This window comes from Buteo buteo, chromosome 23, assembly GCF_964188355.1.
Source record: "Buteo buteo chromosome 23, bButBut1.hap1.1, whole genome shotgun sequence".
Taxonomy (NCBI): Eukaryota; Metazoa; Chordata; class Aves; order Accipitriformes; family Accipitridae; genus Buteo; species Buteo buteo.
Window position 1 is genome coordinate 18,761,993 of NC_134193.1, and position 18,895 is coordinate 18,780,887.

General features: G+C 38.1%; 1 protein-coding gene across 7 annotated transcripts in view; it reads right to left on the reverse strand.

Annotated features, from left to right (window-relative positions):
* The window catches only part of AK8 (adenylate kinase 8), an 84,362-nt gene that overhangs the window by 23,297 nt on the left and 42,170 nt on the right, over positions 1 to 18,895 (reverse strand). For all 7 annotated transcript variants that reach the window (XM_075055630.1, XM_075055628.1, XM_075055627.1 and 4 more), the window contains one exon: positions 5,526 to 5,667. In XM_075055630.1, the coding sequence (XP_074911731.1) occupies positions 5,526 to 5,667 (142 nt within the window). The remainder of the gene's footprint in view (positions 1 to 5,525; positions 5,668 to 18,895) is intronic.

Here is an 18,895-nt window from a genome sequence, read left to right on the forward strand (position 1 = left end):
AACTGTGGACTAAACTGATCCCACTCAGTGAAGTAGGTGAGAGGAAGATTTGTTGATTTTGCCCAGTAAGCACAATCTGTAATTGATTTTGGCTGGGAAAAAAAATTGTAATTTTTATCATTTGGCCAGGGTGTTCTGCTCCCTCGGAGCATGGCTATGCATGTACTTGATGTATAGTCAGCATAGCTAAGAGGGTGAGTACTTCCACTGGAGTGGGGAAGAAAAATAAGAATTTGTCACCTAAAACACACTTTCCAAAATATGTTTCTATTTCATAAGCATACCATTGACCTCAAGAAGATCCTGCTCCTTTAGCTCCCGCTGTCTTGCCCCTTAGTTTTTACCAAACCAGTCAGTCTGACTTTGAACATGTGATAGAGAAGGAAGAGACTAGCTGAGATGGGAACACTCATACATAAAGTGATAATAAAGAGGAAACCAACTAGCATTAGTGAAGACAACAGTCAGTAAACCAGCAACCAGCAACCGCTCTGGTAAGAGCGAGCTGCTTTCTAATCAGAAGAGACAAAAAATGAGAATGATTAAAACAGAGAGTTGGTCTGTCTATTGTTTTTACTACTTGCTTTATAAATTAAGCCAAATCCTGCATAGGTCACTTGGACTTTTCCTACTGTTTCTCTCCCTGGTGCAGGCAAATTTTATTGTACTGATTTAGTACCTTGATAACCACATCATTTTTCTGTTTTTTTTTTTCCCTTGAAAATGAGAAAATAAGAAGATATAATTATAATATTTCTTCTTTGTTACTCATCAGATTTTTTTACACCATCAATTAAAACCACATCTATTATAAATACACAATTTCCATCATTTAAATTAGGCCAAAGTTTTAAAAATGCCCTGTAAGATTTTTCCATGTTTGAATAATTCAATCACTATTATGTTTCCTTGATGCAACTATTTTGGGACTTAGCTTGTTCCTTGATAGGATTTTAATTAAGTCATTTACATTTAATTTCCAAATATGTAGCTGTTACAGAAGGCAGCAAGGAAATGAAAAGACAAAAAGAAACCTGAAGACAGCCAATCCTTAACAAAAATATCTCTGATGTAGAAATGAATCTGAGGACTACATATTCAACGATAAGTATTCCAGTCCATGTCTGGTAAACTCTCAGATAATGGCAGCATGGTAGGGTCACTGGGGTTCTATTAGCTCAATTAATGAGGAGTAAGATAAGGCTAACACCTAGCTCTTCAAACGGCTAAAAAATAGAGCTGATAGTAATGGAGTTATTAACCTTTGCCAGCCATTGAATTTTGCTGCTGATTCAAACTCCATTTCCTAGTTCAGGCCTCCATTAATAGGCTGTTTATTATCCCTAATCCACATTGGGATCAGCTGCAGAAATATGAAAGCCCCATGTAAAGACCAAATAGTTTAAAAAAAAAATCATCTTTTTTTCCATTCTGATTTTTCCCTTCTCAACATATTCACAGATTCTACCTTAGAAATTAGGAAATTCATTATCCTAAACTGTTTGAATACTGGTTCTTAGTAGTGTGATGAAAAAGAAGCTTTAAATATATTACTTAAAAAGATGACATAATCAGGGATACAGCCACATCATTTTGAAGACCAAATAAAACACTGCTGGAAAACTTGCACTGGAGGAGCTAGTGCTGTTTATTTTCTCTACTGGGAAAGAAAAAACTTTAATATTGGAAAAATGGGTATTTGAAATGTATTATATATGTATTGTTAGGTCAATCCTCAAGTTCATCCCTCCCCTGCCCAGCTTTGTCTGCCTACTTGTATTGTTTGTACATACTACTGTAATATAATTAATCAATACTGAAATGTAAAATAATTGACCGTGGATTCAGATCAGATGGAAAAAAACCAAAGGAAATGATGGAACAAAGGAACTGGGAATCCCAGGATGCACTTAGCAGCAGAGACCATTGGCACAGATGGAAGGGCTTGCTTTATGGCTTGAGGAGAACTCTTAATGCAAACTTGGCTACAATTTTAAGTAGAGAGATCTTGAGTTAAAGGGTCTTTAGCCTCCTTACTGAGTTTGTACATACTCGGTTGAGATTTGTGACAGTTGGTGATTTTTCAGGATATTTTCAATGAAAGAGACACTGTATCGCTATCATAGCCTACCCACACAAGACATTCTTCCAAAATCTATCACAATAACATCAAACAGAATACCAGCAATTATGAGTAATGGAGTTAAGATCAAAATAAAAAATGTTTATGCTAATATATACATACATCTAGTACACAGTGCTACCCTCAAAACTGAATGCAGTTCTGGTTGTCCCATCTCAGCAAAGAAACAGCTAGAATGACTAGAGAAGGTAGAGAACAGGGAGAGACAGGATGATCAGAAGAGTGAAATGACTTCTAGTAAAGGAAAGGATAAACAGACCATGGTTCTTTGCCTGGGAAAGAGATGACTGAACAGGCATACACAAGAGGCTTATAAAATCAGGAGTGTTAGGAGACATGAACAGGGAACACTTACAACTGTTTCTCAATAGAAGAAAGGAACCTGGAAAAAACACTGTGAAGTATTTTCATATGACACCCAGTGAAAAAGTGAAACTCCTTTCCACATGATTTGGTGCAGGCCAAAAGTACAGTGTTGAAAAAGAGAGTATAAAGTCAAGGAAAATGGGCTATTAGACAGTTGTCCAGATGACCCCTGGCTCAGGGAATCCTTAAAATGCTGATTGCCTTAAACTGGCCTAGAACCAGCAGACAGCTGGTCATGAACCAGCTGAAGCTAATGGCAAGAGATATATAACAGATGACACTGTTGCTGCTGAATCTTATTTTAACTTTAAGTTTGGGAGAGAGCAGAAAGGGATAAGAAATAGTTTGGTAGGTATGAAATAGAGGTTTCAGTATATTATAACTATCCATGGCTATACTATATATTTCTTATTGTTGCTCAAGCATTAACAATAAAAAAAGCTAAAATACCTATCTACATTCATTTGGATGAAGAACTGAATTCAGTCCTTTGCGTTAGTAGTTCTGAGCTTCAGATGCCACCCTGTAATTGTATTTGGATTCCCACTTACCGTAGGCACTAAGTGGTTAATGGTGTTCTTTTACTAGATAGCTGAGAGACCACTAATAGATTCAGCTTCTTATTTGCCCTAAAGGCTGCCACAGTTCAATACGATTAGGATCCTGTCCACTTAAGCAGTAACTGCTTCATAGGGAGGAACATAGAAAGCAATACATGTCTTCTCTGAGTACAGGAAGAGCAGTTCTTTGGTAGACAGGTTTTGTCTGATACCAGCAGGTTTTCCTGTACCAGTCTGTAAGCAAGGCTTTGCTCTACTGCAAATTCTAATTTAAAGAAAACCCTGTACCTTACTTTTTCAGTGGAAAATGAATTATTTTCCTTTTTGTTCCAGGGCAGTTCTTCGGATGCAGTGGCTGATGCTGTATGAGTTTTTTTATTATTACATTTTAACAAACTTTATAGCCCATTTTGTTTGTTTTCAAATAACTTTATTTTCCTTCTTTTCTACCATCAATTACTAGGTTTGTTTTTCTTTCCATAAGATGGAGGAGTCAGGAGACTGATCCTGCTCAATGCTGTATAATTTAGTATTATGTGTACTAGCTTTATGAGGTGGGAGTCAGATAAAACATAGTATTTGAACACTAACCATTTATTAGCTCTAAGGAATAGATTTGTGACTTGACAAGCAGACAATAACTCTGTGTTCTGATCAGCCAAAGAGGTCTACTTTGAGTTCAAAACACAGAGTAACATACTCTTTCACAAATAATTTTGTTTACTGATGTGACTAGATTTTAATAATAAACTTGATATATATGTAAATTTATTTTAATCTAATTTCATCAACAGAGCCCTCCTAAAAATGAGACTTTGTAGATTGTTCTGTGTCTGATTTATAGATTTCTGCATCCTATTCCCAGATTGATTTCAAGGCTATAATTCTATCAGGTTTTTCTCCTGATGTCAGAAACACCACCTCTGCAGATAGTGTTTTATAACTAGCATCACAACTGAAACTGAATTACTGCCCTGCTATCCTATGCTGCAATATGTCCTTTTGTTTATAATCACCCTTTCTCCCTTATATACGTACTACTTCAGTTTCATGGAAAATATCAGCTCCAAAATCAATCAGGTAGCATGATGTCTATTTTTGTCCCTTACTTCAACCCCTGCATAAAATAGTAGGGGCCAAATTCTTAACTCGGATATGAATGTGCAGAGCTCTTAAAAGAAAATGGAAGCTAAGCAAATGGATCAGTGCCAAATTTCCACACATACAATTTTATAATGAGTTGTTCTTCCTCACTTGATGAGGTCTCGATACTGTAAAGGAGCACATGGCACACACTTGAGTATTCGCACTGATGTCAGGTACTCAGATACATGTTTAGGGATTCAGGACCTACATTCTAAATGTACATGAAGAATAATCCATGGGAAATGTTATTTAACTGAATCTAGCATAAGTTTCAAGATTCTTTCTCCCTTTTTTCATGGATTCCTGTTTAAGATGTATTTTGTCTTACTTTTAATAAATAAACCTACTGCTGTTTTCACATACTTTCATTTTTAAACCTTGGTAGCATGACTGCTAGCTCCCTCCGTTTTCACTCTCCTTTTTTCTCTCTCCAACTCAGTCTTACCCTTTTACATCTTTCCACTATATCCTGGATAGGGAGTAGGGATGAGATTGAGGGCAGCCACACAGAAGACATACGAAGAGTAACTTTGCCAACTTAAACAATTACATGGGTAATACACCTTTTCCACAACTAGTTTTTAGATAAGAATAAGCTTCCTGGAAGCATAAAGAATACACATTTCCAATGTATGCCTTTGGAATGGCCACTGTGTCAGCCAGTGGTATTGAGTGAACCAGGAACCCCTGGAGGGGAATGGAGAAGCCTCTCAGCTTTGATGAGTACACCAGCATTTCAAACCTTCACCACCCTTGGACCAGCTGTAAAGAATAACTCCATTTTATTTGCTTGGCAGTCATAACAGTTCTCTTTTGATGCTCATTTCTCTTATATTACATTTCTGAACACTTCATTATAGCTCAAATAAAATATAATTCTCATGTTGTTTTTAATTATTTCACAAAACCCAAAAGTCTCATAACGAGCTCCTCGCAATACTAATATATTTCCATAATATTATGCCGATGCTAAAGAAAGAAGATGTAGATCCCCACTCCTGCTGCAAATAAAATACACCTTCTGATATAATCCAAACTTTAATCCATTTCTTATGGTTTTCCTTTAGAGGCAACTCAAACAAATAACCAGAAGAACAAACCTCTTCTCACTCCCACAGTTTGGCCATCTGGAGGATTTGTAAGGCCAATGCGCTATTTCCTACTCTCCATGAGCAAGACCCTTTTTCTAGCTAGGGAAGGAATAAATATATAAGATGCAATAGCCTATACAATGTCAATAGAGACCTGTATCTTTCCATAAACAGATTTTTCATCTATGTAATGTTGTGATTGCTAAATTTATATCTTACCTGTTTGGAATAATATGTGATTTTTGCAGCTGTTCTCCCTGCTCTATGTCTCTTGGGAAGCCATAAAGCACCCAACCATTGGTCATGCAGTCTAGTGCGTTTAGGCGTTTTGCCAGGATCTTCATAACAAGGTTGTCTGGGACTGCAAAGGATTAAAAAGATGACATTTATTTTGTATGCTGAGTCTGCAATTAAGGAGGATACACACCACTTTTTCTGGTTAGACTGCTACAGGAGCTAAAACACAAAGAGTTATTCCTGTTTATGATTGATAGATTTTGGAGAGAGGAGTTACTGTTGACTTTTGCATATTTACTGTGCTGTTATGGAACCCCCAAGCTCACAAGGAACTGTAGGACTAAAGCAAAGTATTTGGTAAAAACTGATGCCTACATAATTTTGCACTGTACTTTTTCTCTCAGCCATACTGGGCTGATGTCACAATGAAGTGTGTGACACAATCTTATCAAAATGCAAAAATAATGACCTGAGTTGTGTAAAAGAAATCCTAAAACAGGAAAGAAATTTCTGTGGCATTCTGTATTTAGCTTAGCAGATGATAATGGTTCAGCCACAGCAGGCTAGATGCGATATTTCTCCAATTTGCGCAAAGGCTTGAAGCTTTTATAACTGGAAATAAATTTCCAAAATGTATTTCAACTACTGTAATTACTGCATTGATGACTCCCTAATTTTAGAGATAAAAGTTCTCTTTGCTCTATTATTATTTTTCTTTAGGGCAAGAGAGAACATCAGCAAGATGCTGACTGGGATTACAATTACTATGCAGCTTTAAAAATTCTATTTAATGGGACACAGTGGTAAGGAGGTATCCTGCATATTTTCACTATAGCCTTCATTAAGTAAAGTATTTCAATCAAGATACTTAAAGTTATGTATCATGTAATTTTTTTTTTTTTTACAGAAGAATTAAATGATTAGATTCAACAAGAGTGACTATAAATTTTCCAAGCACTCTTGCAATGTGTTGGGCTTAGTGTCAAATAACCCCCAAGAAAGGCCAGCAAAATCACCTCAAGCTACTTCCCAAAGAAGCAGCCAAAACAATTTTCAAGAAGCAATGAAAGTCCCTTCTCTTTATTTGTACAGTATGTCTAATACACTGTTGCCTCTACTGGAAACAAGCGATAAAAAATGCTACATAAATCCACATCATGGAACGTTGATGTTTTGATACTCACCCTGCCATCGCATCTGCATACAAAAATACAACAACAAGTGCTTGTAGAAGAGCATATGCGTCAGATTTCTAACAATGCAATTCGCTTTAGGACTAGCTGATAGGAATGTGCCTGTATTTTAGTAGAGTGTATTATTATCAGTGCACGTTTATAGGCTGGGTACAAGCAGGTTTTAAACCGCAATAAGAGAACCCATTTGCTTCCTGAAATTTAACATTTCCTAAAGACTTACACCTTTGTCATGAAATTCATTACTTCTCCTTTAAATAATCAAATTACTGAGTTTACAGAACTGCACTCAGGATTCAATGTACCAGCAAAAAGGGAGGAAAACCACAGGGAATTAATTAGAAAACAGATTAGTGTATTAATTGAGGATACCCACTTCACATTATAAAAAAACAAGTTAAGGAGAGCAATATTCTCCATCTGCTAAAGGAAAAAAGGAATGGAATAAAACCAGACACTTGACAGAAAGCAAAATGACAATGCAAAACTAGGCATTCTGTCAAAAACGGGATTCATCAAATTAACTATACAATAGTGCAGCAGCAGGCAGAAATGTTATTAGACAGATAACACTTATCTATCTAAGACCTGAGCTGCATGCAGGCATAGAGGGGATAACAGAGGAGTTTCAGGGCTCTTTGCAGGGCAGTTCTCCCTACCCTCCAGGTTACAAAAACTAATACAAAACCAAGACATCCTGGTAGGAAGAAAGAAAAAAAAGTCCCACCTTCTCTTTCCCCAAAACATATTCCATACAGACACCAGTGGAATTTTCCTGGTAGTCTTGAATTTCTGGTTGCAGCACTAAACTTTCTGTCTTGATGCATGTTATTTTATCATAATTCCTACTGGAATCATTAACATGGATTTACAAAGGTGCCGAATTACATGGGTTTTTTGAAACATTTTCAGTATGCTTAAAGAGAGTTTTGCAAAGGATTTGAATGAAACCTACAAACCCAAGAGTAAAACTACACTAAGGTAGGATTCTGCTGGAGCTGACATCCCTGTGAGATGAACAGGGAATCAGGGCAGAGGCTGAAAGCCCCAGGAATGGCACAGAGAACTAAGTGGGTATACTGTGCCATTGAGCTTCCAGCAGATCATAGGAGATTCTCCAGCTCCAGGGGCCAAATTGCTTCCACCCTGCATATGGGAAGGAGAAACACTACAGCCCACAAGAAAAATAAAAAGCAATTGTGATGGGAACCAGGCAGCATCTGCTCGAACTGATCTCTTCCCATAGGCCTTCTGTGAATCCTGATGATTGAAATCCTCTACTTTGAACAAATCTGAAGCAATCACAAGAGAAAAAAAAAATCTAACAAGATGCAGTGACAATTAATTAACAATTTATCTAATGGCATGCCAGGTTTGGGTTTTTTTGAGTAATGCTGCAGATATGTAGTAACCCTGACATCTTGCTAATTTCAGCAATGACTGACTAGAAGATATCAGCAATACACTTTAGATTGTTTGTACACTCATGTACATATATGCATCACTGAATAATATAGATGCTTACATATTTTCTGTGCCTCCCTCTAAAGCTTGATGGTGAGAAATAAAACATAAACAAGTCAGACAGCAAGCTCTGCTCTCCTCTTGATTAGCAAACATACCTATCACTTCAACACAATAGGGGAACATAGCTTGTTGGCTGTTCAATGGCATTACAAAGTACATCAGCTGCCCTTGAACAGGAACAGTCACACTTAAAACAGCTGCATTAAAACTGTAAAACATCTTCCACAGACCAGGGGGAAAAAAAAAAAAAGGAGAAAAAAGGAAGAAAGAAATCAGTATTATTCTTATTTGCTGTGGTACAGACAGAGTAGGTAATGAAGAACTCTGCAGTATGGTATTCCTTTTCACTCATGTGGAACTGTCTCTTGAATGTAAGGCAAATTAATAACCCGTAATTGGAGGGGCACACAGTCTGTAAGTAACTAGCCAGGGGTCTCCTGGCCTTAAGCACATGACCCAGCGGGCTATATAGCAAAGTAAAATTTAGAGCTTTTCTGATGAGACAGTCAATCTACATGCTTTAAGTAGATTATGAAGCACAAGAGCTTTGAATAATCAATTCCTTTTCAACATAAGCTTGTGTGAGTTTCCAACTCTGAAAGTTGGGGGAATGAGACTCTAGAGAGATTTTACTTTATCATTAGAGAAGTCCAAAGATAAGTTTCTTGTAAAAATTACAGTGTGCTACAGAGAGATATCGAGATTAGGTAATGTGGAAGCACATCTCTATTAAGGCGAAAAATCAAGATACAGGAGCAAAATTCACCCCTCAGAAGTAATGCTGCAGAGCTGCTGAGCTACAGTGATACCCTGTGCTGAGAGCACTGTACATAGCTGTGGACCAAGGTCACGGTGAACCTCAGAAATTGTATCCATGGCAGAATGAGGCCACAACCAGCTCCATATAGAAATGTAATTCATTCATGCATACATTCTTGCCTAACATCAATACCACACACCATATCTCCTTTATCTCCCAGCCTGTCTCGACCATGTTAATGGTCTAGACTACACAGCTGAATTAGCAGCTGTGGACCTAAGAAGTGATCTAATCAATTCAAGAGTATGATCAGGCGGGGTACAGGGAACAGAGGCTTAAAGTGCTGCTGTTCATGCTGGAACGGCTGCATGGACACCCAGAGATTTTCTATCTCCAGGGTTGTCAATCAGCACCTTCCAGCAGACCATTTAAAAAATAAATTTACTTCCCAGAGCTTCAAAGGTTTTCACAAGTATAAGGTATTTCTCATGAAAAGTACTTCCTCATGAAACTCATAGGAGTGTGGCCTATTAGCTCTTAGATCTGCAGGACTAATAGAAAACCGTATCAGGCAATCAGTTGACAAAATCATACCATCTGCTCAAGACAAAAGTAACAGAACATTAAAGGCACAGTCTGAAATGCAAAAACACTACTTGAGAGATTACAGGGCACTATTCTCCAATAGCTTCAATGCTGTCAGTGCTCCAAGCTATACAATTATCATATTTAAATTGATTCCTCCTCCATATATTTCTTTTTAACACAGACTTTTGAAGGGTATTGACTCACTTCTCCATACCTATAAAAACCTTGATTCTAAGTACAGCATAAACGTATTTGCGCATATAAATTCTGTCAGTTTTGTGCTGTAAAAAGTTTAAGGTCCTTTTGACAGTATTGTCCATTTACCCTTTATCCTTCTCTTGGAGATTTTTTTTTTTTTTTTAGCTGGGTCTGAAGACTTTCACAGTTAATTCAGATGCCTGAGGCTTGATCCCAGTGCTTGACAGTTAACATCTTGCCCAGAGTATAAGCTACTGCCAAAGGCTACTTTCCTGGATTGTCCTGTCAATCCCAAATTTAGCAAAGCATGAGATTTGCTTATTTTATTGCTCTATAAACTCTGGATTATTCACAATGGATCATTTTATTTGGGTCTTTCAGAGAAGTATTCTATTTTCTTGCCCACATTAAAGTCCTCAGAGATTTTATCAATTTGTCTTTAATGTATTTGAGAATGATTTAACAGCGATTCGCCATCACGTAGGTTGATCGGTATTTTAATTTAACCCTGCCAACACACCAGATTCGTGAAAACGGGCTGGTTTTCCATTTCATAGCATACAGCCCGTTTTGCGTACTGCAACTAAGAAAAAAAATAATCCAAGTGTGTCTTCAACGCAAACGGGGGCGGCGGCGGGAGGAAAACGCCCGGTTTTGCTCCGAGCCGGCAAAGCGAAGGGGACCTCGCCACGGGCTCGGGTGGAGGTCGGCCCCGCTCGGCCCCGCTCGGCCCCGCTCGGCCCCGCTCGGCCCCGCTCGGCCCCGCTCGGCCCCGCTCGGCCCCGCTCGGCCCCGCTCGGCCCCGCTGCGGTTGGTTGTTCTCTACCGCCACCTGCCGGGCGCGGCGGGCAGCGCGGGGCGGCGGCGGCGGCAAGCCGGTACCCGCCCGGCTGCGGCAGGGACTTGTAATCGCCGAAATCTCGGTAATTCACTGAAACGGAGATCGCTCCAGAGCCTGCTTAGTCCTCCTTAATTAGGGACACCGCCGGGCTGTCACGGAAAAGCTGAAAGCGGTTCTGATTTTTTGAAGCTCATGTGAAGCCGGCAACTAAAGAGGCAACAACGCAAATAACAATATTGACATGGCGTTTGCAAAGGACCGTAACACTTAGTAATTTCATCAGATGGAAAATTTACACAGAAAGACAGTCTCCGCTCACTCATTTTACATATACAGCACTGCTGAGAATGGCTTCCTGTAAGAATTGGAATAATTATTTCAATATAGTAAAATAAATAATATGATAAAATATTTCATTTCCACGTTTTAAATATTTTTCCCTCTTGGAATATATTAGAACCTCTTTTTTTTTTTTTTTTTGAGGTTTTTAGTAATGTAAAGTAGGAATTAGCTGCATTAAAGAGGAAGTGATGACATTTTTAAAGCAGGTATGATCCCAAATCGTTGATCAAATGACACATGATAAATTAAGACCTTCAGAAATGCATGTTAAAGGAATGCATGATTCTCCCTCACAGTTATCAAGCCAGAGATTCCAGAATCTACATCTGATCACATTTAGTGAATAGCTAAGATTCCGACCCTTACACTGCTTTACCTGTTAGTGGCATCTTCAGATTGAGCAATGGAAATTCAATCCAAATCCAGTATCCAGCATACAAACACAAAAAGCCTTTTTTTCCCTAAAAATAGCCTCTGCAATGTTGTCAGTGTCTGTGTGTATTTGCCTAATGGCACAGGCTATCAGTGAGTCACAGGATGATCTAGTGGGCTGACACTGAGGTCAAGATCCACACACCTGGGTTCCCAATCACGCTTGCTCACTGACTGCGGCGTGGCTCGAGTTGAATTAGGTTTTCTGCCTCAGTTTACCCACCTGCAAGACAAAAGCTACTCTGAATTACCACACAGAGATGTCTCTAACCTGAAAGATTCTAAAACTAGTAACAGAATGTATACTTGCACTACTTCTTTTTACTCCCTCAGCTTCTGCAGAGAGAATACAGCTAGACACAAGACAGCAACCGCAGTTCTAACCCATCTAAGGTATCATTTCCATTATCAACCAAGTTCCCTATTTCCCCCTTATTTCTAAACTAGTTCAGCTCTACTGAAGAACACAGGGCTTGTCAGAGGGCAGAATTTGGCTTACAAACCCCTTTTTGACAGTGATACTATTAAAAAAATAATAAATTTTGCCTGACAAACATGGTAAAAAACATCTTGGCTTTCTATACCAAATACTGCTTCACCATGTGATGCGAAGAGAGGACGTTAAGGGATTTGTTGTCCCTTACCACCGATGCCTGGTGCCAGCACGCGCTCTAGATCCCCAACAGTGGGATAAGCCGCCCAGTCCTGTGTCCCCCCTTGCCGCTCCTCCTGACACCTACCGGCCACATTAAAGGGACATGTAAAAATGTAAAGCAATACACAAGAGCTATTAAATGTTTTGCTTGTCATTAAAAAAGTCTGTTTCATACAGGAGCCTGATTCTGTATGAATGACACCCAGTGAAATAGAGCCAAAGCCAGAATTTGATGTTGAACTCTAAAGACCATAAAAGGGGATGCTGCCAGTATGCAACATGCTTTTCCTTCCAGTTTTCTTATAAAACCTCATGTGATTTCCCCATCCCAAACTCCAAACAGAAAATTGAAGAGAATTCAAGCCAGCAGCCCTTTGCTGAGTAGCTAGTGCTGCAAGAACAGTAGCGGGAAAGGAAACGCCACTTTTCTAAGTTTTTAAGAATGACTGTCAGCAATAAAGATCAAAATAAATACAAAAGATTAATACTTAGCATTTATATTGTGCTTTGCTCTTTAAAAGCCCCTGACAACCATGAGGCCCTGTACGGCCAAGGGCCACAACTTCACTCAAACCCCTGAGGGTCTGTGGCACTTTGGTGGTGCACGATGATGCCTGCTGACCAAAACTGGGAACTGTGGGCACCTGATACGTTTTAACTCCCTCATGCAAACCCACAGACTCCAGCAGCACTATCCCTGTGAGCTATGATGCTAATATTGGACTATTGATACTCCAGGAACAATAATAATGGTGACTACTGCTGCAAAACCAGAAGACTGGCAAAATTTATACAGGCAGGACCATATCCACTAACTGACTGATTATCATAATTGCTCCAGAAAACAACTGCACTAGATTCTTAAATAAAATCATGTTTATTTTGCCTGATCTGGCTTCCAGGGTTGGCTTTTTGGGGTGGTTTGTTTTGTTTTGTTTTTACTCTTAAGTGGGGTGGTCTTTAAAAATATCTTTGTAGACTGAGTCTCCCAAGTGTTACTTCAGCCCTAAATATCTCTGCTAGCCAGATATGCCAATTTTGATTATTGCATGTTGTGTAGAATAAAGAAAAATATATTCTAGATTTTCAAATAAAGGAAAAAGGGACTCTAATTTATCATATTGTAGTGATTCAACACATAAAAAAAGTAAAATTCAGGAAAGAAGATGACAACTTACTGCCTATATGCCTTCATGTAAAACTTTCTATTCTACAACCTTGCATCTTTTATTAAAATATGGACACCTAAAATGGAATAAAAAAATTTAAATTTTATTTTGTTCTCTTGACCACCAATTTTCTCCTAGTAGGAAAAAAGACTGCTACCTATTTTCCATAAAAAAACCTTTGTAGCAGTCCCAGAGGAAAAGTCAAAAGTTTGACTTGAAAAACGGAGCTACTTCAAAAGCATTGTCAAACAGAGGTGAAGGTTTCTTAAAAATGCATAAATTAAAGTATGGTGTATTCATAAATATCTCTGTAACTTTACACAGTATATTTGTGATTGAGGTGCACATATAGGTGAACATATAGCATCGTTTTAAAACTAACTTAGAGTAGAAAATCATTTTGTTTATTAGATACTGTTTGGGCTCTGTGTGTGTGTGTGTATGCGTGCATGTGTGTGCATGTGTGTGAAAAATGAAAGAAAAATGGAGAGTTTTTTCAATAATAAAAAGGGAGTTGCACTGCAGGGCCCCTAAAGCTTGTGAAAAATTAAACTCGACGGATTCAAACTGTCCTATTTCCACTTCAAAAGAGAAGAGGCACTGAGCTCTTCCCAACTTATCTTCAAACGCCCAGCACCCTAGAAAGTTTCTTTAAAAAAAATAAAGTCTCTAGTTCCCCCAAGCACTGTACCCGTTACTGTAGCTGCTGTCTCTCCCTCTTCTAATTATACCCATGTGAGTCTATTAATCAACTTGTAAATTATTTAGAGAGCCATGCGCTGTCTTCAGCTAGTACAAACACACTGCATGCAAAGACTTGCTGAAAACCAATGGAGCTCCCAAAGGGTCTCTCTCCAATGTTCAGACAGCTTGCAGCTCGCCAGTACAGCGCTGTTAAAAACAAGAAATAACACTAAGCTTACCTCCTCAGATATAAAGATTTACTCAGCCTTTCAACTCTGAAACTCTTTGCAAGTTTTTAACAAAGAGGAAGCTGCTCTATTGTCAAATCTGTACTTCACACTTAGTGATGAGAATATTAATTCGATGTCAAAAAAAAAAACCCCAAGTGCTTTCAGTAAGACTGTGATCACAATCACCAGGGGACCCCAACTTTCAGAGGCTACACCAAAAGCACCCCTTTAAAACCATTCCAATTTAAAATAAGGGGGGAAAAAAATCTACATTTGTACAGTAATAGTTTTTATTAGAAAATAGGAGAAATTAGGGAATTCCAGATTTTACCCCCCACATGCAGACTGCCTTTGGGGACAGCTTCAGATATTACTACTTAAAAAATAGAAAAAGGAAGGGGAAAAAACAACACAGATTGTGTGTGTTCAACTCTAACAGGCTGCAAACAGTGCAATGTTGTCTGTCTTCCAGGAATCAGCTCTCTTTACCACCTGAATCTCCATTTTGGTGGAAAAAACAATTACTCAAACTAATAGCAGTTCTCCCAACTGAAAAGCAGAATCTTACTGGTTTGGGATGGTTTCCCCCCCTCCCCCTGCTATTCATGCTGTTTTCCTGTCACCTCACTTCTCATGGCTCCATTTATTGCAGCCTTGCAAACACATATATTAATTAGCAGTGATCACTCCACACTATTTCACCATGAGAACATGGAAAATTGAACACACTGAAATTTTTCAACTGACTGATGACCTTTCCTATTTTTGTGATGCCCCCAATGCCAAAATGCTTCTACCTCTACTTTCATTAATAAAATGCAAACATCTCAAGGGGCAAACACCAGGGACATTTGAGGGGGGGGAAGCAGATATGCTTTCTGCATTTTTTTTTTTTTCTCCCAGGGTACCAAATTCTGACAGACACCTTTAAAATTGTGAACATAGATCCTGCAGATGGAACTTTGAATTAATGTGTGCCCATGTTTTCAATGAGACAGGTCCAGAAGGCAGTCTAGCCCTCCTCAGAATTACAGCAACCTGGGGACACAAATTCTGCATAAAGGTCTTCATCAAGCCCGTGGGGTCTACGAACGGGCTATCTACATATGCATCATTTGTCCATAGCCTGAATTACTAGAAGCAGAGGACCACTCTCTTCACAACATTTCAGAAGGAATCAAACGTAATGAATTTATGTGAGTTGTCTTGCTGCCTATGGAAGAGTTCTGGCCATTATGCCCACCTCTTACTCCAAGTGGAAGTCTTCCTAGGCTGCCCAAGCAAACTGTGTATGCTAAATTTAGCATCATTGACCAAGATTTAAACTAAGTGGAGTCAGTGAGCAGAAGACTGGTCTCAGACTCCAATGCTGGTAATTTTCTGCCCAGAGTATAGTTAGCAATAATTGCCCAATATCCAGTGGAAACCACAATATCCTAAAGGAAAAGTCTGTGCATTTCAGACTGGTTGTCCAAAGAACAACTATATGTTTATGACAGACAGAAAGCAGTCACGTTGCTGAACTTTTCACTGGAAATGCATTTTTCAATATCTAGTGTGCACGAACTGTAGACTAGAATGTCCTGGGAATTAAAAAATTAATGTGCTCAAAAATATCTATGCTACCTTCATTAAGCAAAATAAATCACCATATACAAAATTGAGAAGTTTGATAAAGCAGGAGATAAGGTCTTTACCAGACAGCAAACACTGGAAAATACAGAAAACGGGAATGCACCGAGTTGTCTTCTGGGGTGAATAATAGAATTGTCTGGGCTGTTCTTGAAATACATGTTGTATACATGAAGCAGTGGTACAGGAAAAAACAATACAGAGAATGTTTGTGAATCCTAAAACCAAGAAGAGATCCGAGTTAGTCAACCAGAACTAGAACAGAATAGACAGTGGACAGCCTCAGTAACTCAATAACGAGTTAGCTTTGAATAAGCTGGGTTTTGAGCTTTTTTATGACACCACAACATACGCTGTTGGCATATCTTAAATGACTAATTGTATGCCATCAGTTGTGTCCACAATAATGGAAACGACACTGAGATCAGTCCCGAGGGTGAGCATTTTAAGAATGAGGCATGCTCTCAAGATTTTATGGCACTAGTTTCATTTTGACTAGTAATGATTTGAGCGCAATGTTTCCCATGGTTTTTCTTTCATTCCAGGGTATTCTGTGATAATATCACTTGCATGATTCCTGGCCCAAAGGAACAACTAAGCTTACTCAGTACATAACTAGAAATGCAAGGAAAATTTTGAAGTTCTAATTGCTTTTCCAGTTATAACAGTCTGCTATTGACTAAACTAACTCTTTTCAAATGTGATTTTCTTGAAACTTAATGTAGTCAGTAATAGCATGAGAATCTTTCCTCTGTATTATATTAACCTGTTAGTAAATCTGTAGCAAGAGACCAAGGATTCTTTGCCCATCTTTCCTCTTCAGTATACTATGTTATTTCATTTTCTCCAAGACTCTTGTGAGGGCAGTAATGAATTCTTGTTAGTGTTTACTAATGTAAATTCATTCTTTGTTATCACTGGGAGAGGAGGATTAGCAAAATGACAGAACTTATTTTTTCTGGTATTGCTATATAATATTTATTTTTATTCAGCCCTTAATTTTGTAGTATGTCCTACCAAATAAAATATATGTGCATACAAGCAAAAACTAAGGGAGAATTTTTTAGCACAATGCACAGAAATATAGTTATGATTCCCATTAACATTCAGAAGCATTGCACAGCTTTATCCTTGCATGCTATATTAAAAAAAATTAATCTAAACCTGAAATAATTTCTAATTTGGAGGAAGAAAGGAATTACAACTTCAATTTCATTTTCTTGAAATGAAAGCAGCTCCCTTGGACGAAGGATGTGCATATTTTTAGGACTGGCTAAGAATTACAATCTGTGCAATTATTTTACTCTACTGGGAATGCTTTTGATATCTCCTTTAAGGAACTTTAATGGTTAAGATGAAGTTTATAAAATACACAAAGAGCATTTTAGTAAATAAAGCTTTTAAAGGACCTGTCTTTGAATAAACAGATCATCCAAACTCCCATCTCAGCCATAACTAAAATTTAGAGAGCAAGGTATTTACAGTGGCTGTCCTCTACTTCAGAGATGAGAAGAAAGTGAAATAAGAGCATACATGTAAGTTTCTGAATTTAATGGATACCACAAAAAAGACATGGGCCCAGAGCTTAAAATGGTCTCCACATGTGAGTTACACTGTATACACAAGTAGCCACATTCAGGTCAATCAGACTATACCCACAAAGAAGTTATTTCCATACATGAAGATCTAGGATACGCTGCAATTAAGATATGCTAAGATCTCTTGCCTTTGAGTTAAATGGCCATTCTGATTAGCAGTATCTCTAAATCAGAAAATCCTCTCCTAGATCTCCCTGTCTATGTTACAGGGGACCCAGCTTCTCTCTTTCAGGCTGTAGAGATTCATGCTTTTCATTCCCATGGTTCCCACATAAGCTCCTAGTCCCAGCAAAATGGTAGCTGCCACAGAAAATTAATGCATTGAACTAGCAGAGTTAGTGTATTATGAATAAATGCAATCCATTCACTAGAGATGAAGTTTAGAGTTAAAATGTATTGCCTTGTGGCTTGATAAAGTGACTGACAGAGGGATAGGATACCCAAACCTGCAGGCTGCCAAAGGTCTTTTTGAAATGCTTAGAAAAGTACTGAATCTCTTGGTATGGTATCAAGGGAACCTCAGTTAATTTTACAGGCTCATGTTTCAGATCTGTGTAATTCAGTCTCAGAGTTAAGTTATTGTGCAAAAAAGGGGACTTTCAAGCTTTCCACCTCACCAAATGACTTTCCTTGCCAAAAATAAAAGACAATGAAGATTTCTCTTCGCTCAGGGGCGGTTTGCTCAAAATTCCATTAATACTGAAGCTTAACCGAGATTTCTCAATCTTCAGCAAGATTGTCTCCTTATATTTGTATCGTTGGTAACCATTTGGCCTGTTGCCAGAAACAGGACTGAAAGTTCCTCTTCCAGGCCATTGTAATTTGGCAAAATAAACATTCTTCCACCCTACTGAAATACAACTTATCCTTTAGAACTACAGATCTTTTCTGATTTTTAATACCCACTACATAGAGAGAGCTATCCTTGTGCAAGACAACTAACAAACATGTAAGTTTAAGCTGCTGCCCTAAGGAGCTTACAGTATTTATGATTTATCTGAAATCACTGCAGAGCCTTCCAAAAGCAAAGTATGCTTAAGATATTCTTTGTGGCAGTCCCCTCCTACAAGCAAAAATGCTAATAGAAATGAAGTGCAAAGAAACTTTATTTTTAAGTTTAAAATATTTGCGTGAAAGTAGAGGAATCTACAGTAGCATTCTAAAAGTCAAAATCCACATATGAAAGCAGAGAAAATGAAACACAATACTTTAAATAACAGTTTAAACATTTTATAATTATACATCTATATCGGAATTCTGATTTTGATTTAGAGATGAAAACATGGAATTCAAATTTGGAATGTGTACGAGAAATCTGAATTTCACTGGAACAGTGAACTAATGATATGCTTTCAAGATATTGAAGATCTCAGAAATCTAGCCTCTGTTACGCAGTGCTACAAATCACATGTAATGAATGCAATTAATAAAATTCCAGATTACTCTGACGTAACTCAGATTAGAATCTGACCAAGAAACATTCATTCACCATTTATTTTTTGC